The 24,459-nt window shown below is 35.7% G+C and overlaps 1 protein-coding gene across 12 annotated transcripts in view; it reads right to left on the bottom strand.

Annotated features, from left to right (window-relative positions):
- Positions 1-24,459, bottom strand: part of SUGCT (succinyl-CoA:glutarate-CoA transferase) — a 330,712-nt gene that overhangs the window by 174,968 nt on the left and 131,285 nt on the right. For 10 of the 12 annotated variants that reach the window (XR_011724318.1, XM_071736165.1, XM_071736167.1 and 7 more), the window contains one exon: positions 23,168-23,270. The exons of the other annotated variants lie outside the window; for them this stretch is intronic. Coding sequence is in view for 9 of the 10 variants with exons in the window: in XM_071736165.1 (XP_071592266.1) it covers positions 23,168-23,270 (103 nt within the window). In the remaining variant the exon portion in view is untranslated. The remainder of the gene's footprint in view (positions 1-23,167; positions 23,271-24,459) is intronic. 12 annotated transcript variants of the gene reach the window in all.

The following is a 24,459-nucleotide window of genomic DNA, read 5'->3' as shown; positions in this document are numbered from 1 at the left end:
TTGCTGCTAATTAAGTATATGAGAGCAGTATATTAACCTCTTATCTCAAAAGCACAAAAAAAAAAAAAAAAAAAAAAAGAAAAAGAATCATCTCTCAGACTAAAAGCCTAAATCATATTGGAATTAGTAAAGCAAAAGGTCAAAAAGATTACCCCTGTTTTCTCATGTCATGTATCTACAGATTCTACAGATTGCTGGAAGAATTTAATCATTTACATTTGTGCTAACATACTAATTTTATTCAATGTTCATCAGCTAAGTCATTATCTATACTAAAGTTTAATAATACACTTAAAATCATCTCTCCTAAATTTTACTCACATCACACATTTATAACTTGCACAATTTTTTTTTTTTCTTCTGTTTTCTTACTCAATATGTAACAGTGCACTGCTTCCTTTCCTTGGTATTATCCAACTACAGAGTACATGCAAGGACAGTACACAAACTTTTAATATCAATATCCCATAGAGTAGCCTCTAGAAGGATTTATCAATATTTCCATTGTAGAGGAAATCAGTCATTTACTCTGGCTGTGAATTCTCTCTTTTCTTATAAAAATTTAACAGAGGAAATAAGTTTGGGAATCAAAGTTTGTTACCTACTCTCTTACCTGTCCTACTTTTGCATAAAATTCAAATCAATAATTTTCATACTTCTGCTTTATGAAAAATAAAATAAAAAGACAGATAGCTATTCTCTAATGAATAATGAAATCCATCAACCAATCCTCTCCCTAGTGAATTCAACAAAGACCCTCACATAAAGAATTTTTTTTTTTATTCTTTGCCACAAATTTTATATAAGAGTATGAATTCTAAAACCATAAGTGAGTTAGGAAATATTGTACCTATTTTACAATAGGAAAACTGTTCATATCTTCACAAAAATTTGGATTATGTTCTGCTTGCTCATGAACGTTAGTTAAAATACAGAAAAATTACAGTGAAGACTAAGAAGCTTTTACCAGTGGTACCATCTTAATTATATGATCAAACACAGCATTTATCTTATCTCAACCCATAAACTGACATATCCCCAATTAACATCTAATCATAAATTAACTTTCATATGTTCTTTGTTCTAACATGTCTTTTTACCTTTTGGGGTGCACTGCTAAGCAATTTTCCTAATAACAGGATATTACCCTCAGAACCAAATCAGAACCCACAATATTCCCAGACAGCTTTATGCTTAATCCATCAGATACCACAGTCCCCTAAATAGCACAGAGCAATAACCTTTCTGTATTGCTAAGCTGGAAAAACGATATAGTAATCAAACCCCTGAAGAAAGAAATTTAAAAAATGATAAAAAGAAAAATGATAGCCTGAAGAAGACAAGGGAGCAGAATGCAAACCCAGTGGAAGCTAGACTAAGATTCAGAATGAGGTACATTTTCCTCTACTCCCCCTAAAATAGTGTTAACTGATAAAAACATTGCACAGGCAGACATATGTATTAGGATAAAGCCCCAGTTATCATTTATGCACTTAAAACTATTTAAACATGCAGGCAAAAGGAAAAAAACAAAAATAGAACAAACAGGCCAACCCCCAAGACACATCCTGATGGCGATGGATGAACAATGAACTGAATATTTCCAGCTGGACAGAGTGTCATCTCAGCACTATGTGATGTATTAGCCAAAAGCCAAGCACAGGTTTCTCATTTCAGTTCAGGTTAGACAGTCAAGTCAACACTCTGAGAAACTGGTTTTCATAGGAAAGTAGATTTGAAAGTCTTAATTCAAATACAGTAAAAGAAGAAAATATAATGAAAAAAAAAAAAAAAAAAAGTTAAAAATCAGTCACTGCCTGGCAGAGTTGTCATAACACACACTCTCTCTTCATTTCCTTCATGACATAAACTGAGAACAGAATTCTCTGCTGAATAGTTTTGATTCACTTGCATACTGCTTACACTTTCTTTATCCAACAGAAAGGTATACTATAAAGTTGAGTGAGGCTTGGGTATTTTTATTCCCCAATCAGTCTTTCTGCCAGTTTTTTTTCATACTCTTTTGTTTTGCTTCAAGCTTCAGATGCAAGAAAACTTGAAAATAAACAGTAAAACCCAAATTTCGGTTTACTAAAACCATGGTTTACTACATGAACAACCAAAATCAGTGATACTTGGCAGAATTTCAGCTCACCTCACAGCAGTGTGAGCTTACTGCCTTAAAAGCTGACTAATTTGCAGAGAAAAACAAAAACAACAAACAAAATTTTGAACCACCTTGTATCTTCCCTGAGTCCAAAAAAGTGCGAAAATGTTTGAGCAATATTCTCCTACAAACCAGGAGATTCTATTTCTTGTCTTGATGACCACAGCCCTGATGTAAAGCCAGTCAGTGCCCCAGTGCTTCCATTTCCTGGTAAGGTACATGGAAATACTTTTGAAAAGCAAAGAGCTGTCAGATATACAGCTAAAATATGTCACTTAATGGATAAATGATATAATTTCTTTATTATTATTTCTTTTTAAAGGCAATGTTTGTATCAAACAGGTGTCAAGAGAGTGAAGTGAAAAATCACAAACATACATTCAATAGCTGAGAAAAAAAAGCATTATGTACTTTCAACTTTGCTTTCAAAATTTTCTACACTGATCATATATATTGTTAGTTACTTACCAATACTGTGTGGCTTCTAGAATATGACTTCATAGTAGAAGTTTTGGAAATTTGTTTTTTTCAGTTCACAGCCATGACCCAAAACAAAGTGTGCTTATGGCTTTCAACAACCTTCCCAAATTTTCTGATAGGTTATGTGAACTGAATAGCCAGTACCTGGTAGAGGGTGGGGGGAAGACTGCAGACTGACGTACTGAAAACTTTTCAACTGATGAGTTACTGCATGTCATATGCTCCTCAATAAGTCTCCATACGTGCTCTTAACCACAGTAAACGTAATTCAAACTTACCAAGTTTTGTGTTAGTAAGGTACATTACTGTACCTTTTCCACACTCTCAGAAAAACAAAAAACATAGGGCACATAGATCTGACGTACAGTAGAGGAAAATTTCTGTCAAACACCTCAGAAAGGAAAACTGCTGCTGAGTGGAACCCACCTGTTCTGCTCTCACCACCCACTGGGACTGCTGCACCTCCCATATGGTAAATGTCATCCAGTGGCACTGACCAAGAGCAAAGATTTATCTCCTTATTTTGACACTCTTTAGTAAGTGTAATCTGAATATCAACTACGCAAAGTATGTTAATAGAAATATTGCTTATTTTTTGCAAAATGAAAGGAGAAAAATGAAATATGAAGGGAACAACATCATTTTGGAACTCTGTGTAAAATGTATCTGGTTACAAGTAATATACCTTAAAGATTTCCCTCATATTTTTCTTTGGCTTTTTTCTTGCCCCTTACCAATAATAAGAATCTTGTGGGCAACATGTTGCCCACAGGCCTTAGACTGGAAAGAATTTGCTGTAAAATATCTCTTCTTGGAGTATACATGTCTCTCATTCTACAGTAATGAGGTCTGCTTTTCAGAAGGAGAACATTGACAGCTTCTCTTGATTTCAGCAGGGACTCGGGGTGCATTTTCCTTATTACCTGAAATTAACTGAAAATTTTCCTTATTACCTGAAAATAACTTTATTAGTTGTTCTAATAAAACTATCACATTTTTGTATAAATCTTTTCACAGAGAATAAGTGCCCAGCCTCTTACAGATGCCTTTGAACTAACTTAACTCACAGCAGATATTTAGATGAAGTCTGCAAATTATATGGCTCTTTCACAGACCACCTGAGCCTACTAAACTTCAGTGACAAGTGTCTAAAAAGATGTATTTCTATCAGGCATCTAGGACTGATAGCAGTTCACATCTCCTCCTGTGTAGCAAACATGTAAACCCTCTTTTTCCAGAGTTCCCAGGGACAGGTGACAGGTAATCTCAAATGAGACACCAGTGGCAACATGCAGTCCTCAGAGAGAGCTCATACAGCTTCCATGTCAAATATTACTCTTTGTGGAAAGAAGAGACAACAGCAAATCGTGTTTAAAAAAAATCATTCAGGGTTCATTAGCACACTGCACATTCTCATACTAAACAGTAAAGGGAAAATTCATTTTCTGCTATAGCACTGTTAAAGTTCTAATAACGATGGGCAAGTAGAGGAATCTGCTTTTGTTTGTATGAAAACATATGTACACATATATACAGACTTTACATGTATGCAAACCCACATATATGTACATAACCTATATATTTAAAAGTAATCATTTGTAAGTGCTGTTCTCAGGATGAACTGGGATGGGGTAAGGGGGGAAGAAAGTAATACCCAGCAAACCCACAAAGATGCCTTTTTATGGCATTACCAAGATCCACCTGTCAAAGCAGATTCTACAACAGGCTGCCTGACACATCAAAATCATGTTTCTGATTACAGAAAAATGAGTCCATCCTGTCCAGTTAAGCATTTAAGCATTTCAAGCACATGCTGAAAGTCCTGTTGAAGTTTTGGTCATGTCCAAGATGCTGACTTGAGTGAAGCTTAAAAGAACACAATAATTTTTGAGAATTAATGTCCCCCATTCATCTGAAAACAAGACCACGAATAACACACAAATCTGGGAATCAGTGATGACAATGCAACAAGTGTCAAAAGAAAAAAAAAATAAAGATTTATCTTGACAATCTGCAGGAAAACCTGCATAACTATAACTAGTGCCAAAAGTGCCCGATGCAGAACTTTACATAAATGCAATAGAAACTGGAGAGCCTTAAGGTAAGGATGACTTCAGATTCCAAAGTGTGACACAGGGAATGCACATCCCCAGTGAACCTTGCAGTGCAGCTGTGGAACAGCTAAATATATCCTCTCTTTAAATTATGTCAGGCAGTGATGGTACCAGACCACAGTGTAGGGTGGCTATATGGTTTGTTATAGAGAGAAACTCGTGTGTGCTACAACTGCTTCCTCAAACTAAACACAAATAGTAAACAGTGGGTACATATTGAGTCCCTAGCTGTGGTACTGTATTATATACACAGTGTGCCTAAGAATGTGTCACACCTGTCCCACCTAAATTATACTACACTGCAGAAATGAAGCTTTGTGAGGACCAAGTTCAGATTGTAAAAACATTTGAGTTGCCCTTCAGGAGAAACGTAGTACTTGTGAAGGGAAAAAAAAAGGCCACATCAAAACAAGGCCCAGCACATGGCTTGAAATTTGCCACAAACTCCACCTGGGGAGGGGAGGCACAACATGAGTAGTGCCCCCCTTAAAAATTTTGATATTGCAACCTTAGACCTGCCCATTCCAAAGATGCCAGATTTATCGCGCCATTAAATCTGAAGTAAAAAGCTCACAAGAGAGGAGAAGACAAAAATTCATGATGGTCCCTGGAAACCATAATTTAATTTCAGTTAATACACATTTCTAAAAGAAATGTATAGACATATACTTCTCAGGAAGTTTCTGCTTAGCAATTACTGAAATCATATACAGTGGTCTGCAAAGATTAAAGCACAAAGAAATGCCCAAGTGTGATTGAAGATGTAACAATACAGACAGTATGGAAATCACAGAATCATAGAAATGTTTTGGTTGGAAAAGACACTTAGTCCAAGTGTTAGCCTAATACTGCCCAAGTCAACCACTAAACCATGTCCCTAAGTACCACATCTACACATTTTTTAAATATCACCAGGGATGCTAACTCCGACACTTTCCTGGATAGCCTGTTCCAGTGACTAATATTCAATCTAAATCTCCCCAGCTCAATGAGGCCATTTCCTCTTGTCTTATTGCTTTTTACTCCAAAGAAGAAACCAAACCCCTCCTCGCTACAACCTCCTTTCAGGTAATTGTAGAGAGTGAGAATCAGAGAACCACAATTACCAAAGACAAAAGACAATGAAAAAGCCCTGTGTCCTTTCAGAGGTATTTTGTAATCTCAGTCCATATCTATATCTATGGATTAGATTCTAATTGTGGCAGCATCAGAAAAACAGGAATATTTTCAAATAGTCAGCTTTTGAACAGGCAGAAGTAAATTCAACTGAAGCCTCTCTAGAAAAGTTGTGGTTGACATTCTGCTTCACACCTGGCCTACATAAAATGTGCCCAAGAGAGAGCCAAGCACTGCTTTCTCCCCAGGTTTTTACCTGAATGCTAGAGCATCAACTACTACAAAATTAGCTAAAATCAGAGAAAGTGGAAATAACACCCAAGCCCCTCCTCCACTGTCCCCAGGGAACCTACAATAAGGAACACAGGGCAGGGTTCTGCTTTGCTGCTCTGCCACCAGAAGGCTCCACACACAGCAGCAGGAAGGCTGCCAAAAGGCAAGGGAGAAACCAGACTGAATTTCTGCCAGCCATCAACAGAAACTCCCTTGCTGCCCTCCTTATTCAGTGGGATAAAACAGATTCTCCAATGCCATGCTCTACAAGATCAGTCTAGCTGGTTTCTGAATCTGTGTACTGGCACGGCATGGCATGAGAGATTGGGGCTGCATTTCTGCAGCTATGAACTCTGTTCTGTGTAAGAGCTACATTAAAATCCCAGCACCTCTACAAGGAATTTTACTGTAGCTCCGCAATGCCAATTACTTGATGCAAATGTCAGTTTTGAACTCTGCTGGGCCGGGGGGGTGGGGAAATCATTTGAGAACAGCTGCATTTTCCAACTCTCCTACTAACCAATTTGTTCTATAAACCTGGCTATGTAACAGGAGTCATCATGTTACATTGACTGGGAGAATGCCTAAGCATACACACCTACATGTGTGTTTGAATGCATAGACACACAACGTTATAATACATATGTAAATTTCATTCTGTATTTACTCATTTGCTGTAAGCACCATTCCTAATGGACAAGAGACCATGTCTCCTCTTTAAGGGAATGATTAGGACCACATGTTTCACTGACTCTTATGCTGAGGACCTTGCCGATACTTTAGAAACCTAATAACTAACAGTGCTCTAAACTTATTTCCCTGGTGGAAACCACTGGCTACTAACTTAGTTAATATGAATACATTTGTCCCTAACCATGCAGGTAATCATAATATAAAGCCATAGGCCTAAAAATGAGACACGGGGCAGATGAGAAAAAGGTTCATATGCAATAGTAACATATTCTATGACCAAACGACTTTGTTTATCTGAGAAACTCGGTATTACATCACTTTTCCTAAAGAGAATATAAACAGCACATTTCTGAGGAAACAGTTACTTAATGTGCAACTTGTCACCACTATCAGCTTTAACATAATAAAATACATGTGGAAAATCCCTTGAAGCAAACCTTCTGCAGAGCAGATTCTTCCCTAGTCTGGGTCAGAGGGTGTGTATGTCTATGAAGGAAATGCTATCTGTACCTCTTTCACACACCCACTCACTGCAGGTCACACAGCAGAGCTCACTGCTGAGACGTGTCTGCTCTACACATGGCATCAGCTCCTTGAGGTGAAGAAATTACCATTGTATCTTGGAGAGATACAGGTACAGACACCCCTGGGCAGCAGATAAAGCCCCTCATTTCTCTTTGACTCAATAAGCCACTAATATGGTACTAATATGTTAGGGGCAAGCAAGTCAGGGCAATTTCCAGCAAATTCTATTTGAAGAGGTTAAAGGAAATTTTTCATTAAGTGGATCCCAGCACCTCCTGTATTTTGCACCAGGCTCCTAGGTAATTGTGTAGGACCCTGAAGAGCTACTCTTGCACTAACCAAATATACTGTAACTAACAGCTCTCAAGATGATTTTGACAACAAAATTTGTATATTATAGCTTTGCCCTATGAGCAAAGGTTGTTGGGTTTTTTTCTTAAATTCTGTGATGCAGAATTAGTAAATATTAATGAGAAAACAAACATTAAGTCCTTATTTCTTTTAACTTCAAAGAATACCATCTTTAAGCTTGTGTTTTATCCCTTACAGTATCATCAGTCTTAAAACTCTTCAAATTATTCTGTGCTCAGATTATTCTTGTTCTAAATTTTATGTTAGAAATAGAATATGCTCCATTTCCTTAATCAAAGAAAAAAAATTGTTGAATTATATTATGAGCAATAGAGAAAACAGAAGAGGAGGTATACAGATATGTAAATTTTCCATTTACATATGGCAAATAGGTTGCTTAACGCCATTATAGAATTATTTTTGCAGACCGAGTTGACAGTTCTTTTCATTACACAGTAGAATCTCTTCCCAAACTACTGGCAAAGGAGAGTTATAGGTGAGCAGCAGCAATGGGTTAATAAAAGATGGTATGTTATTAGATAAACCTTTTACAGGTTTGCATCTGAAAGTCATAACATAACCTTTTATTTCATGTGTCACAGTGACAGAAGTTTTTCAAGGCAGAGTTCTTGAAACTGCAAGATGTTAAACAGATGTACTGTGCAGCCTTCCAGATTTAAATCACGAGAACTGCATTTGCAGCCTGTGTGTTGTATCCCCATTTTTCTTCCCTTATCAGGTTTGGATGCTTTAAATAAAACCGTCTGGTTTATTCACCTCTTTTTTTTTAACATTTTTTTCCTTTCTTTTATACATATATATATATAGATGTATACACACACACACAATAGACACTAAAAATCACTTCCTCATTTTTATTTTTTTTTCTTCAGACTAGAAAAGATCATTAAGGAAAAAAAAAAAAAAAAAAAAAAAAAAAGAACTTTTATAGGCAGGGAAATCTCTTTCTCATACTTCTGCAGATGCTGGCAACCCTACCCAATCTGTAAGTGTAAAAATGTCATCCACTGTAGAAACAGACAGGAATAATAGAACTAAAAAGAAATAAATAATGATAGACCTGCTGAAGTTTCAGCTTGAATCTGCCTCTAAACCACTGAAATGCTGGTAATCCCCTACCTTTTCTGTTTCAACTCTTGCTTGCACTTGGATAAATCTCTATGAAGAAACGTTTCCATAGTCAAACAGTTCAGTTTGCATGCCTAGACAGATACCACCCCCTGTGCCTTTGAAACAATTGATATAATCATGATTTAAATATATAGAGTAATTTAAATAATGAGGAACCTCTAGTAGTCTTCTGGTCTAAATCTCTTTTAAAGCAGGGCCAACTTCAAAGTCAAAAAATCTGTTCAGGATCTCATTCAGTCACCAAATGACTGTATCTAAGGATGAAGATGTCACAGCTCCAAATCCTAACTATCTTCACTGGAAATTTTTTTTTTTTTTTTTACTTATATCTAATCAGGATTTCTCTTGCTGTAATTTGTGTCCGTTGTCTCTTATCCTGATAACACTCACTTCCAGCATTATGATTTTACTAATTTAGTGCAACACAGAATTAGTATTTCTCATACTGGCACACTGACCATGTTCAATATGATGTCAATGAAGATCTGCAGATCTTAATCTGTGAAGCTGCTCTCTATCCAGGCAACCCCTGATGCACTGGGCTATGGTATCTCAGGTACAGGATGGCTCATTTGCTTTTCTTGGACTTCAGAAGGTTCCTGCTAGCCCATTTGTCCAACATACAAAGGCTCCTCTGGATGGCATCCTACCCTCCAATGTATCAACTAACCTCTCTAACATGGTGTCACCTTCCAAACTTGCTGCGGTTTGCTCAATCCAACTGTAGTGTCTTTACTGGGGAGTTTAAACAGTATTTCCAGCAGAGGGAAAGCAAAATTAGGCACATACGAACACCATAGCAAAAAATTGTGAAAAAAATGCAAGCCAGCAACAGCACCTAGATTTTCATCTGTGCAGAACACAGACAAACCATTTGAGGCAGACAACTACAACAGAAACAAAAATCTTAAAAGAAAATCCTTTACAGGAGAAGGAATATGTGAAATTCACTAATGAGATTGAACTACTAACCATCGTAAAGTACACATTAGTACAAAGGGAATAAAATAAAAAAATAAAAAAAAAGAAAGGAAGAAAAAGAATGAGTAATCACACTGCTGTGAATGCAACATTGCACGAGAAGCATGCTGGTTGATGGATTGGGGTCAGAAATGCTCAGCACCTTTTAGATTCAAGTCCCTGGAGCCCTGTGAGTTCAAGAAAAGTCCAAAATAAGTGCAAGCAGGTGGAGATCCCATCTTGCTATGAAAAAGACATATAAAAATTGTTTCTATTGTAGCTTTCTCTGTCCTGGCATTTCCTAAGCCTTGCCATGCTAACCTGCTCATAAATAAACTTCTTGAAGAAATTTCTGTTTCTCAAGTGTTTGAAAGCAAGGAAATGAACAATTCAACAGAGAGCTCTTGCTACTGCATGCAAATCCATGAAGTTAGCCACACTTCTCAAGCTTTAAATCATCAATAAACAACTTTATCTATGAAGAACCTTCTGCTTAAAATTAAATATAAATCAAACAAAATTTCCTATTCTGCCTTCCACTGTTACCCATCACTACATTTATCTTGATATATGGAACTGTATAATACAGCATCAATTAACAAAAAACAAACAAAAAAACCCAAAACAAAAACTCTTTAAAATGCACAATATTTAACCGAGTAAAAGTCAGCTGCAAAAAACCCCAAGCAATTGTAACAGTTTCTAAAGCATATATTACTTCCTCAATATAGAAAGTTGTACTATGAAATCAGGCTTTCCACCTGAAAGTTGAGTTTTCATTACAAAATTGTGGTCTAAAAGAGCTTTGGCATAAATTTTCCAAAGAGCGTGGAAAGTCAGAATGGAAAAAAAAAAAAAAATCTTAATATTATCGCACTGATAACAGAGTATCATAATATTTATGTCAGTGATTATCCTTCTGAGGAGGAAAACATTTCTTCAGATCTCTTCTGATTAAGGATACATTATATTTAAAGAAAATACCTTGTTTCCTTGTTATTTTGTTCACATTTAAACTTTCAACAATATTTAAAACTAGTAAGTGACCTTGATACAAATTAAAAATTATTTTATGTGGTACAGAACCACACCTATAGTGAAACAATTCACCAAAAAGTATAAACCCACTTCTATTTAGGATAAGGAAAAAAAAAACCCAAAACCAAACAAGGACAGAAAGGAAAAAAAAAAAATCTGCTTTTAAGCTGTATTTTCCTATCAGGAGAGAAAATCAGGCCCATACAGCAGTTCTTTCAAGGAAGCAGTGAAGAAATGTTTATCTGTTGAATACCTCTTTGCTAGGAAGGGTACATGTCAGTACAAGGCAGTGCACATTGGGAAAAATCCTTTGCTTTGGTAACAGAGAACTTTGTTAGGACAGCAAATGTACTCAGTATTTTACTTTCCTGAGTACAGCTGCAATGACTCCAACACAGAGGAGTGAGCAAGAGAGAACTTCACCATTTCACAGAATCAACTAAACCAGAAGGCACTTAGCAGAGAAAACATGGTGGGCATTATCAACTACAGCAATCTCCCTATGCATACTTCTATTACTTTCTGTAATCTCTTTGGATATTTTGTAGAAATGCTAAAATTAGAAATGAAACAGAAATTTGGGACATAATACCTTTGATGAGATTATAGTAACTTCATTTAGCATAAATAAAAAGATGGAGGTTTTCTAAGAACAAATTTTATATTCACTTTATATTAAACTTTCATCCTCTGTCATAATTTCAAACACAGTTAAAGGAAGCTGCAATGTATCGTACATTCAATTGCAGACTTTTTCAGAAATTCAGGCAAATGTGATCTTTCACTAAATAATCAGGCAGAGTAGGAGGCAAGATTTCTCTGCAAGACCACCAATTTCTATTATTCTGCAATTGGTGAAATAATTCATAATTACACTTTTTGTCTATATGTTTCAAGACTGTAATAAGTATAAATTTTATACTTTGGTATAACATTTTTTTTTTCACATTTAATTACTTCATGTGTACAAAACGCAGTTTAAAAAAAAAAAAAAAGTTCCTGACAAAAATGGGGAAAAATACTTTCTTTTAAAAACACAAAATCTATTTATGAATCCTCAGATACTTCTGTTGTCACCTGCTGAGCAGTGAAGAGTGAGTAATTTCAACTAAACTCTTCACAACCACTCCATAGAAACAGTGACCTCTATAAATGAACTGGTGATCAAATGTTAAATTCATTAAGGTATATTTCTACCCACCCAAAAGCTGGCCTACCAACTGGCAGTTTCATAAAAAAAAGTAGGCAAGCAGTGAATTAACAAACCAAACTCAATGGCTACCTATAGAGCAGCTGCACAGCTTTTCTGTAACATGTTTCCTTTTTAATTTTGCTTGGGTACTGGTGTTTTAGATTAATTTTTTAACTAAGGGGATAGCTAAGTACAAACTCTATTCATAAGCATGTAAATACTTAATTTCAGTCCCACCCATCACCCTGCTGAGATTAGTTAGGCTGTCAGTCAGACTTCAGCTAAGAGTACAGCACTGGATTTTGTTCCTTTGATACAGGTCAAGCTAACGCAAAGGCAATATTCTCAGTGTGAGTGCACCTATGAGTGCACCTGATTTTGCTTTTGAAGCAGCTGAAGGTTTGTATCCACAGAATTTTTTGTGTTCAAAAGCCAACATTCACTCAAGACAGCCAAGAAAATTGCAAAAGTGCCTTGTATTGTGAAATGACAGTAACACTTCTTTCTACACCCTTCCCTAGATGACTTGTAAAGATATAAACTATCTCCACATCCTTTCATTTTACGTTTATTTTTCCATCACTCATCCAAAAGGAAAAGTAAAATGTACACAGTGTGACTGTGTTTTCTTCTTGCTCTTAAATAGGGAAAATGCTATGATTGAAGAGTCTTTTGTACTAGCAGAAACATTTCACAAGGAACCTATAACATTGATTAGCAATTGCACCCGTCTTGCTGTGCTTTTAATTTCAATTAGAAGAACTGTTTGGCTAAGTGAAGTTTTAGGGTTTTTAATTCTGAAAAGACATATTCAGAGCATAAAGGCCTTCCAAAATATTTTGAAATTTCACTGGAGAGCCAGATTGCCACTTTGCTTTAATAATACATATTTATAACTAAAGCAAGTTGTAGCAGCATAGTTACTGAAGTTAGAGCTTATTACAGAAAAAAAGGCAATTAAAGAAAAATCAGTCTATATCAAGGACATATCTTCTGTGTTTCAAAACATATGACTTACAAAAGCCTTGAATATAGAGGGAAGGGATGCCATCCAGAGGCACCTTGACAGGCTTGAGAAGTGGACTCATGCAAACTGCATAAAGTTGAGGGAGGTGACTCTTCTCCAACACTCTGCTCTTGTGAGACCCCACTAGCATTTAATAATACCATTTATCATCTTCAGTGACCTACATTCAAGCTGAGGTGGGTGATTCTTTTACTATAGGAAGGTTTAATTTAATTGGCCATTATAGGCATGCATAAAAATACAAATACATTTTCCTCTCCTGTGAGCTATGATGTGTTCAAGATGTCATTATGGACAACTGAAATTCAATTGTGTCATCTTAAAGGCCTGTTTGTAAACCTGATCAAAATTTTGGGTTGGTGTGGGGGGTTGTTTGGTTGTTTTTGTGGTGGGGGTTTTTTTTTCAATTAACTATAGTCCTAGATTGTTTTTCAGGACTTCAAAAAACATTTTTTGAATGTTTTCAAAAATATTTTGAAACATTTTGAACATTTTCAAAAAACATTTTGAAGAACACCTGAGATCACCAACATCACAAATGAAGATTTAAATGTAATTTGAAAGAAGTTTTTCCCCCAAAACACATACTATAAAGTTACATAACTTCTGATTTTAATTGCTACAATTAGATGACAAAGTTGATAAGTAGCCAATTGAAACTGCAGAAAATGTCCACGTGTCTGGCTGCTCAGAATGTTGATATCTGAATGCAGTAGCCACTTTTAAGCTTACCATGAATTCTTTACAACAATGATGATAATGTTTCTGGCCTCAGTGACCATGCACAGTGAGGAAATAAATTCTTGCTTCTTTACAAACCTGCCTACTTGAATCATACCAGAAACCTACATGAAACCAGTCAGAGGAAAATGAAAATGCAATGACAGAGAAAGCTTGCCTGACTAATTAATGCTTTTTTGTGATGGTTGGAAATATAAATCTTCAAATACCCACTCCTACTCAGCCTATGTAGTTGTCTTTTCATGGCTCAAATATTCCTCAGCAATAAGAGGCAAAAAACTAAAACGGTATTATTTTTAAAATGTTACTTCGTAAGTATGATGCAAAGTGAATGTGTCAGCATTTCATCTTAAAATACTGTTTTCTTCAGCAGTAAGTGGGATTCCAAGACAAATTAAGGATGAAGAGAATGGGAAATCTAGTAATTCAGGGTGATGGGTCAGGGTCGTGGCTTGAGCTATCATTTAGAAATTAAGTTGAGCACTCAGGAAAAGGAGGTAAAGAGCAAACGATAACTAAAACCTGATTGGTAAAATTTCTGCACTTTTTGTTGGTGCTTCTTTTAGTTGCCATTTTATTTCCTTCCTTGATGGAATACATACCATCTGTAGCTACTAATGTGAGAGATTCTAAACTACCATGAATTCTTATTCTCCAGAATACCATTAGTATTTTCATGCTTTTAAAATATAACTCATAGTACAGAGCTGCACCACACCACTTATATTGATACAAACTAATCTATTTAAAAGTAAACAAGAGCTATGACAAAATCTAGTCCCTACCATCTCTGAGAGAGGGAGTTAAAAAACCCAGGCTGTCTTTACATGAACTTCAAAAAGACAAGGTGGCAATTAACTTTTAAAACAAAAAAATACAGTAGGATATTTTATAACTTCCTATAACAAAGGGTTACATTTCTACTGAAGCATGTATAAAATTTAGTCTGAAATGCCAGTATTTATTATTCATTATCTTATCCTATTTTAGCTTAATAAATTAATCCACATCTACTTTGAAACAAAACAAAAAGTGGTTCTCTCATTAGATTTGGTAAGGTCTTATGAGTTGGGCAACCACTGAGCAATATATATAGATACATATAAATAGTTTCACAATTTATGTACTCGGAGGAAAGAAAAAATTAGCTAGAATAGCTATTTTGAACTGACCATCATTTTCTAAAAAATTTTTAATGAGTGCTCAGGTGGAGAAAAAAAAACAACCCACAAACACAAAAAAAAAACCCTAACACAAAGAAAAAAAAATCCACAAAAACACGTAAAAAAAAGTCTAAATGCAGCAACACACACACAAAAAAAAAAAAAAAAAAAAAAAAAAAAAAAAAAAAAAGCAGCACAAAAAAACCTCCTGCAAGAATAGAAGCTATTTCAAGAGTTTGACATGCAAAGAACATGCATTTTTGCTAACACTAAGATCTGGCAGAGATTTTGAGGTCTGAAAAAAAGGGGGTTTGCTATGCTATTCAAAATTAAAGATGTTTTTTTGATAAGTCTCCTTCTAGAAGGAAGTACCCCAAATGGCTAGGTTCCTTTGAATGGCCATGACTGCAATGCAGTTTTAAACACAATTTAGTATTTAAAAAGCACTGCCTTCCAGTGAGATGCTTCGGACTACCTAATACTCTCCATAGCCACCAAATATTTACATTAATCTTTTGTCAATGGAATACATGTGCAAGTAGCTACAAACATACCATTAATATTTGCACAAATTTAAAAGAAATTAGAATACTAAAAATGCTACTGTTACACATCATTTGCTTGCTTGCACAGAAGAAATACAGTACGTGTTGTAGCATGTCCAAAGAAGGGCAATAAAGCTGGTGAAGGGCCTGGAAAACAGCTCTCATGAGGAGTGGCTGACAGAAGTGGGGTTGTTCAGCCTGGAGAAAAGGATGCTGAGGGGAGACCTTATCACTTTCCACAACTACCTGAACGAAGGTCAGAGCGATGTGGAGGTTGGTCTCTTCTCCCAGGCTGATAGAAAAAGACGAAATGGCCTCAAGTTATGCAAGGGGAGGCTTAGATTCAACATTAGAAGAAACTGCTTCACTGAAAGAGTTGTCAGGAACTGGACCATCCTGCCCAGAGAGGTGGTTGAGCCACCACCTCAGACATATTTAAAAGACCATGAAGATGTGGTGCTTACGGACGTGGTTTAGCGGTGGACTTGGAGGTGCTAGGTTAATGTTTGGACTTGATGACTTCAAAGGTCTTTTCAAACCAAAATTATTCTAGAACTGTAGAATCCCTAAGTGCATGCTTGTGTTTTTTTTCTATCAGGCTCCTCCCTTATTCAGTGAACTAAAAGGTATTAAAAACTGGGTTTATTTCTCATAGTAAGGTGTAGCTCTATGAATTTTAAAAGATATCACTGAAATCACAAAATTTTTAAAAAATTAAAATCCCAAAAGGTTATTACCCTAGTGCTCTCACATTAGAAACTATACTTTCCAGAAGCATAACTACCACATCTTTACAACACTGCTTTTTAGATTAGGCCTAATTTCATGACTAAGAAACCAAAGTACTGAGGAAGACTATGGGTAAAACCACCATGTTAGTTTTTTCAGCATTTTCAACAATATTGCATTTTTTAAATGACCAAGATTACTTTAAACACTTCCATTTACATACATGAGAACTTAGTGCTGCTGAGTATTTAGCACACGATGTCACAAGACAGGCACAGAAAGCAAGAGGCACACACGTTTGTTGGCCACCTTTTAACATTCTGATCTAAGTGCCTTATTCAAAACCATATGTGAACTGTGTGACAGATGCAGGTTTCTATTAAGCCATATTTCTGCAACCTCTTCTCTCTTTCACTACTTTTCATATTCTGAATCAAATTCAGTAAGAACCTGAAAAGCAACAACTTTGTTCTCAAGGCAGACTGAGTGCTCTTTTACTGAACAATCAAGTCTATCCTGAACACTTGAGGAAGAGAGGAGAGTAGGAAGATACTACTTGGTGTAAAAATATCACAGTGTTTCCGAATTAAATCTTCTTGTACAGTAAATTAAGTTATTGGTGAATTTTCTCATGCTTGTGTTGCTCTCATTTATTTATTGTGACACTTTTGAAAGTCGAATTTCAGGTCTTAAAGTAGCCTCTTCTACCTAGTGTAGTTATGCAACTTCTAACACCAATCTCAAGCAAAGCTGACACCCTGGGCACACAAAATACATAAAGGACCAGAATACATCCAGCAGGTGAAACGATATCATTTTGCATACACTATCTGGGACTCCATCCATCACAGTCAGATTCTCTCATGCACCCTTAAAAACGTGGGACAACAAAAGAGCACATCTATGTCACTGCAGTCACCTTTCCTCCCAAGTTTCTTTGCAAAAGAACTAATTCTCTAAAAAGGAGCAGCAGAGTTCCCAGGCAAAAAACAGTTGTAACAAAACATTAATATGGTTGACAACAGATTTCTGGAAACTTGTTTTGAAACACAAGTGGATCATTTTATCAGAAAAGTTTCCAAATTTACTTCAGACTTAAGCAGACAACCAGTTCTGAAAATTTCAAATCGAATTCTGAAAAGTAATTGGAAGTGAAAAGAAAACTTCATAATGGAAAGCATGAAACTACCTCCTTAGTCATAATTTTTCTCATAGAGAAGACACAATAAGTATATTAAACGTGTGTACAAACAAAAGCCTATATACATTTTTATTCAGAACCCCATTTTATTTCAAGAGTTCTCCACTATGAACTCTCTACTAATCACTGAGATAGGCTGACCACACAAAAGCATGGCATAGCCATGGACCACATTTCACCATAGCCAAAATATAGAAACCACTTCATCTTACAATGTTCCTCATACCAAAATACAAGTGATGTCTCATTTTGAGTCCTTCCTACAACATCTGGTTATAGAACCATCTCCAAACACATATAAAGGCTGCATAATTGTGTATATGTGGGAATCATATACTGAAGTCTTAGAACTGGATTTTCCATTTAACTTTTTCAGACTATGTTCCATTCTTTAATGCTTTCCACTTTAAAAAAGAACTACTTCCCTAAATTTACCACAGACCAAAAGCTTGAAAACATTTATAATTTAGTATCAAAGAGCTACTTCTGACAAAATTAAAGGGTTGGGTATGGTTGGTAGCGTGGGTTTTTTGTCATGGCATAAAATTTAAAAATTGAAGTTAAAAGTTGGCTTGAAACACCAAATCAAAGCTAGGCAGTGAATGTTTTCAACTTAGTAAGACAGGCAGAAATATAGCTGAATTTCTGTTTCAAAATAGAAATTAATTTTAGACAACTTCATGTGGATGTTTCACTTTCAATGAACTGACATTTTTAAATGTAAAAACATTCCATTGAAGAATTCCCAACCCATTTTAGTACTTACTCAACAGACACATGAAAAATTTAATTCCTCTCTTTCTCTTGCCTGCTAGGAATTATTTCCAGACACACTGTATTACCTCAGGCCTTCATCAAATGCTTTTCAGTTGCAGAAATCTCTATATGTAAAAGAACAGTACAATATCCTGCAGTATAATAGACATGAATATAATTTCATTTGACTTGGGACAGCCCTCAGTGGACCACAAAAGTTTATTTCAACAAAGCATAGCAATTAAAACATGTCCATATTAAAAATAAATAATTAAAACCAAAAAAACAACAACAACCATGCATAAGATGTTTTAAAGAAAGAAAGGAAAAAAAAGAAAACCACCCAAGAAACCACCAACACACTTTATATCTTTTGCTGTTCTGTGTGTCCACAACATAGAGTGTAGACTCTTTTAGCAGATGCTACATAATTTTTGCCAGGATGTGTTCAAATGAAGTTACTTCCAAAATAAGAGATGATCCAGAGGTTAATTAAAAAAAAAATCTACCACCTTCATAGCTTAATAATGAACTTAAAGCATGAGATAATTTCCAGCTATCAGGTATTTCAATGCTTCAGTTTACTGGAGGTTTTTTCTGAGGCATATTCAGAGAAATGGCTAAAGGGACTGTAATAGCCTTCTGGGACAGGAAGATTAAGGTTTCTGTAAAAAATGTTAAATTAATTTTTAGAGTGATGCAAAGTCGGGGAAGGGTTGTTAAGGGATGGCCTCTTGCCACAGGGTGGAGTTTTGTTTTGGTATCCTTTTAGAGTCTGCAGGTGTTTGGCAGGAGCTGAAATCAGGGCCAGCTGTGATATTTCAGCTCCGATATTTCCCTCCCCATATTTCTCAGAAGTGATGCATCAGGGTGATGTCTTACACCTGATGTACTCAACTTGTGTGGTATGACTGTAACTGCTTGGGGTGGGGGGGGGTACCACTGCAGGGCTTTAATTTATTTTTTTTTCAGCTGGCAGCATTCATATAGTAAAATTCATCAACATGAATTAATTTAATCTGGTAATACATCAGTTTCTTAAACTGCCTATAATACTAGTGGGTTGTTTTTTGGTATTTTTGCTTCTTCTAGATGCCAGCCTTTTAAAGTCATAATATTTTATAAGAACAGTGAAAGCAACTACATTGTGAAAAGGGGGAGGGCAATGTTTTGAAGAAAACAAGAAAAACTCTGACTCCCCTCACTTTACTAGAAAAGATCTTTGTGCTTTCATACTTTTAGCTGCAGGACAGTGCGTACCTGTTTTTGTTTTGTTTTATCTTTTGGGAGAATTTGAATAGTTTCTATTAAAAATGGTATTCTCTTTTAAGTTTGTTTTGTTTGGAAAACCTCAAACCACATTGTATTTCATACACATGTTCCCCAGGGGATGTTAAATGGGACCATACTGAGGTCACTAGTAGGTTTTTAAAACGTTTTAAGAATTCCTTTAATGTTTGTACTATCTTGGCCTGGTAAAAAGAGCACATTTTTAAAAAATAGCTTGAAAAATTTAGACTATAAAAAGCTTCATTAAAATAGTCTATACTGTACTCTTAGGAGTTTGTAACAACTTTTACAAACATTCTTTCCTCCCTCTTAAGGAACTTGTTCCCTTAACTAGCAAAGCTGCTCCTCTTTCTCCCAGCCTTTTTATCCATACATCCGCAAGTACACATGTGCTTCTATCCACAGACTGATTGACTTAGCAGTACAAATGCCTGTGGCATTCATTTTAACTTCACAAATGAATAAAAGATTATAATCAGTGGGAAAAGTAGACATTTCACTCCATTCATGGAAAAAACAGTATCACCTGGCACTTGAACTTAGTGAAAAATTTCATGTTCTTTGGCAGCTCCCTCTGAGTATGATTGGAGCTGTTAATGATATTAAAAAAGTGTCCTGGGATCAAAAATGTGTTGGTTTATCTCAGTTTATAGAAAGAGTTACTTCAGAGTTCTGAGGTTCTTTTAGTTAAAGTAAAACTTGAAAATACAACCCACCTGTAGCTGATTAAGTTCCATTAGACCATTTCAGTAATCTCCTTCACTGGTCTCTCCTTTGATTTCAGATTTGCTCCCATTCCTCCCTTGCATTATTCCAGGCTCCTCCCAGATTTCTGGGATTTCTGTCTTTGGTTGGTACTGACATTACTGACAGCTGGGGTGGCATATGCTTTGACAATTATTGACATCCTTGCAGGGCATCTTGGTCACTAATGGTGCACTTGTAGTGAACAATGGTTGCGTTCTGAATAGCAAAATCCATAGATCAAACAGGAGGGCAATGGCAAGGAAATGAAGTTAATAATGGAATTGTGTTTAGATCCAATTCTGCTGGTAACATCCAAAATGGAAGAGGTTAGCAAAATCTAAGTATTCTCTACCACAGGTAGATTAGAGTTTTTCTATACTGAAGTATCACCTGGTTTGATGCTTTTCTGGTCTTTGCAGTGGTTGAAAGCAAACAACTATGAAAAGCAGCTTAATGTGTTATATTTCTTTTTTACATCACAGTCTGTTCTTGTTGTAAGTTTATTAACAGCAAGCTGAATTACATCTTTCCTAGAAATGCATTTTCTGATCTACACTGAGCCTGAAAATCCCACTGTATTATAATGGGAGCACTGTGAAGAGTGGTTACAAAGTTCTTATACTTAATGACTGTATTAAGCTTTACAAATGAGAAACATCATGATGTGATTATCGTATGTTGGTCATGGCAGGTGCTGTTTTTAACCTCTTTTAACTGGGTCCTCATAGTGCAGAGGATACCTAGCTACAGATGCTCAGGTGTTGCCAGACTTCTTCCCTAGTTCTAGACATAGTCTTAGGGCACTGTCATGCTTTTTGATGTTTCATAAAAAGAAAATGCAGATTGGCTTATGAAAAAATAAGGCACGTGTGTTTATCCCAGATGCATGCTGTCTACACAACAGCAGAAGGATGAGCAAGTGGAGGGAGACTTGCAGGGTACAACAGTTAAAACTACTGTTCAGAAGAAACATGAAAGCTAAAATATGTCCTTAAGTCTCCAAATCCAAGGTATGAATAAATGGCTTAGGGCAATGAAACCTACCTGTGAAGTCTGAAGTCTTTACTATCAAAATAAAAAACTGTGTAGAAATTAGAACAATATAGAACAATATTAGAACAATATTAGAACAATATTAGAACTCTCCAAAACACTGGTCTTCTGGATGGCGTCTATGGTATATGAAGGTGGAATGGGGACTTCATTTTATATAAGTGACATAAGGTAAATATCTTGACATAAGAGAAGTACCTTAAAATTACAACCATTTTTCACATTTCAAGAGAGAAGAGATAAAATCTAGAGGGTGGTTGGGTTTTTTTTTTTTCCTCCCCTCCACAACTGTCAGAAAATACTTAAAGAAGTAGGTAGCACCAGGAACAAATGTGTAACATGCAACTGCAACACAAATACTGATATTTCACTTTCAACAGTAAAAAGAAGATAGTGTCTAAGTGCCAATTCAGAGAATTATGTAGAAAAGACAAAATTTTCAAGTAATTTTATGAGGAAAAAAGATCATATGCCAGTTTACGAGGAAGTATTTTTAAAAAACTGACAAATTATGGTATCTGAGTGCAAAACACTGTGATATTTCTTATGGACAGGTTAACTATGTCAAGTTACTTAACATTAAGGTAAAATTCTAACAAAAGCAGGGTAAAAAAGCTAATCTCTTTCACTTTGGGAGGCAGTGGCCATCCCACAAAATACTAACTATTAAAAAGTAGTTGCTTTCAAAGTGGAACTGATTTCTTAAAAAACACAGCATCAAGAAAGCACAAAGAAATTTTTTCCAGTGTTGTCCAAGTACAGCCAATTCAACCACGTTCTGAGTAAAATAAAGACTCTTGCTGTATGTTCTTCAAAGCCCAACCTTAATCCCTGGGAAAGTTATGAAGTGAAATATTTGGCCCACACATACTTTACAGCATGGTACTACATCATTTGAAGCAGAAAGAGCATATTTATTTTGGAAAAAAGCTTCTTTCCTTGCAGTAGCCTTACAAATCTTCTCTTAAACTTCTAAAAGTATAAGAAATATTTATAGCAAACATTTCTAATAAACATACTCCAGCATGATTGAAATTGAGTTGCCTGTTCTGTCCCATTACTAGAAATTAATTTAAAGGACATTCATCATACAATAGAATTGCTGTAAAATATTCTGTTATGCTATTCAGGACAGTACAATTCAGTTTGGTTTGGGCCCTTTAGCCCATCATAAGCCAGAGCACAACAAGAACCGGATGGATTAGGGAACATGTAGATACCATAACTCTCCAGATACTAAAAAGTGAAAATATTGTTTATAATTAAGTATAGATAAAATTAAGTGGAAAAGTTAGAATAATAAATAAATAAAATGCTGAAGCATTCTCAGATAAGGAACCAGCAGGCCAAGAAAATATCTGTATACAACTTTCATCCTTCGTTTTTGTGTTTCCAGTCAAGAACTTGCCCTTTTCTTTTTTTTTCTTTTCTTTCCAAATAGTAAATATTCTGGTTATTCATATTCCATACAGAACATCAGTTGCTTGTGGGCAGCAAGAAAGGTACATATCTTAACAGGATATTTCTCTGACATAATGCAATTACATAATATATTAGTGTCTAACCCTGTTTTACCAGCCATTTTTGAAGGAATGACTCCATACACGACATGGAATACTTACAATTTAATACATTATGGCAAAGTCTGTTTTCCCAAGCATGTAATTCATTTAAGGATCTGTATTTATTTCTTATTATGCCATCTTATTTGCCTTAAACTTAACCCACCAGATTAATCTCAAATTCCATTTTGAAGGAGAAGAAATCAGGTCTGAGTGGCATAAAAAGTGATCATTACTCAGCGTTTGCAAAGCACATGTAATAATGTATAGAAAAGATTTGCTGAGAACCAACCTGAGGATCCGAGAATACTTGCTGCATATTGTTGATTGGGCCATATGGAACCCCACTACCTTCAAAGAGCTGCAACCATTCAATTGTTGCTTTTTCTGAAAACCTAGGAGCAAATAAGAAGCATGTGGTTTAAACTCTGTGCTTTCAGATTCTGAAAAATATATAGCATGTCTCCTCCCTCTCTCACTGCTTCCATACCCTCCCCCACTGATTTCTTCCCAAGCAGTGAATAACATAATGAAAATGTACTACATGTGTTCTTCAGAAATGCAAAATTCATAGATATAGGGGAAAGAATATAGTCTAACTTCTATTTCTATCTGATCATCTGAAGCAATCCAGCAATGATGTAAAGCTAAATTTACCAGCAGTTTCAAATAAGGATCAATGGGTTTCCTCCAGCCCCTAATTATACTAATGTGCTTCACATTTGTTTTCTTTTATGTGCATATTTGACAACAAAAAGATAGATATAATGTGGGCAAGAGCCTAACATGCAACACTGCTCACTAGAAGTTAATGTAAAGCACCACAGTGTTTTTCCTCCATTACATCCAAAACATATGTCAGGATTAACAGCCACATATTTTGGTTAGATAACAGAATTGATTACATATTTATTTGTTGTACAATTGTATAACCTATCCTAAGGACATCCGGTTCAGAATATATACAGTGTGCCTACACTGGTCCTTATATCACATACAAGAAGCTCAGTTTATTTCTTTCTAACCATTCAGTTCCATAACCAATACCATCACTATATTTCTTCTCTTTTGCTAGATATTTTTTTTTCCTCATCTGCCTGGTAGAGTAACATAGATGAAGAAAACACAGCAATACCAGTCACTGGGAGATGGTATTTTCTGCAGCTGTCTGGGATTCTGAATCAATGGTGAACTTATATGAAGATCATATCTTAAACTTCATTAAGGTAAATTACACAGACATCTGACAGAGTATCAGAGAGAAAGGATCTATTTCATGATACATACAACACTGAAAGGAAATTAGGTGCGACTTAGAAATGATGAAAATTAAATTAATAGAAGCCTTCATAAGGGTCACCCAGTTACTGGTATTCTGTAGGTCACCAGTTCACTGTTCAGTAAGTGTTATCCAGAACAATGTTGGTAACATTCAGCTTTACCTTTAGCATGTTATTATGCAAAAAACCTTCCAAGTTTCTAAAACAAAGCTAATAGAGACAAAGCCCAGAAATCCCTAAATCATAGTCAAGCTTTTTAAACTTTCTATACATATGCAGAATTTTTCTGCAAAATATTTCATGC

This window comes from Heliangelus exortis, chromosome 2 (genome assembly GCF_036169615.1).
Source record: "Heliangelus exortis chromosome 2, bHelExo1.hap1, whole genome shotgun sequence".
In the NCBI taxonomy this organism is placed as follows: Eukaryota; Metazoa; Chordata; class Aves; order Apodiformes; family Trochilidae; genus Heliangelus; species Heliangelus exortis.
This window is presented reverse-complemented; position numbering and strand designations above follow the sequence as displayed.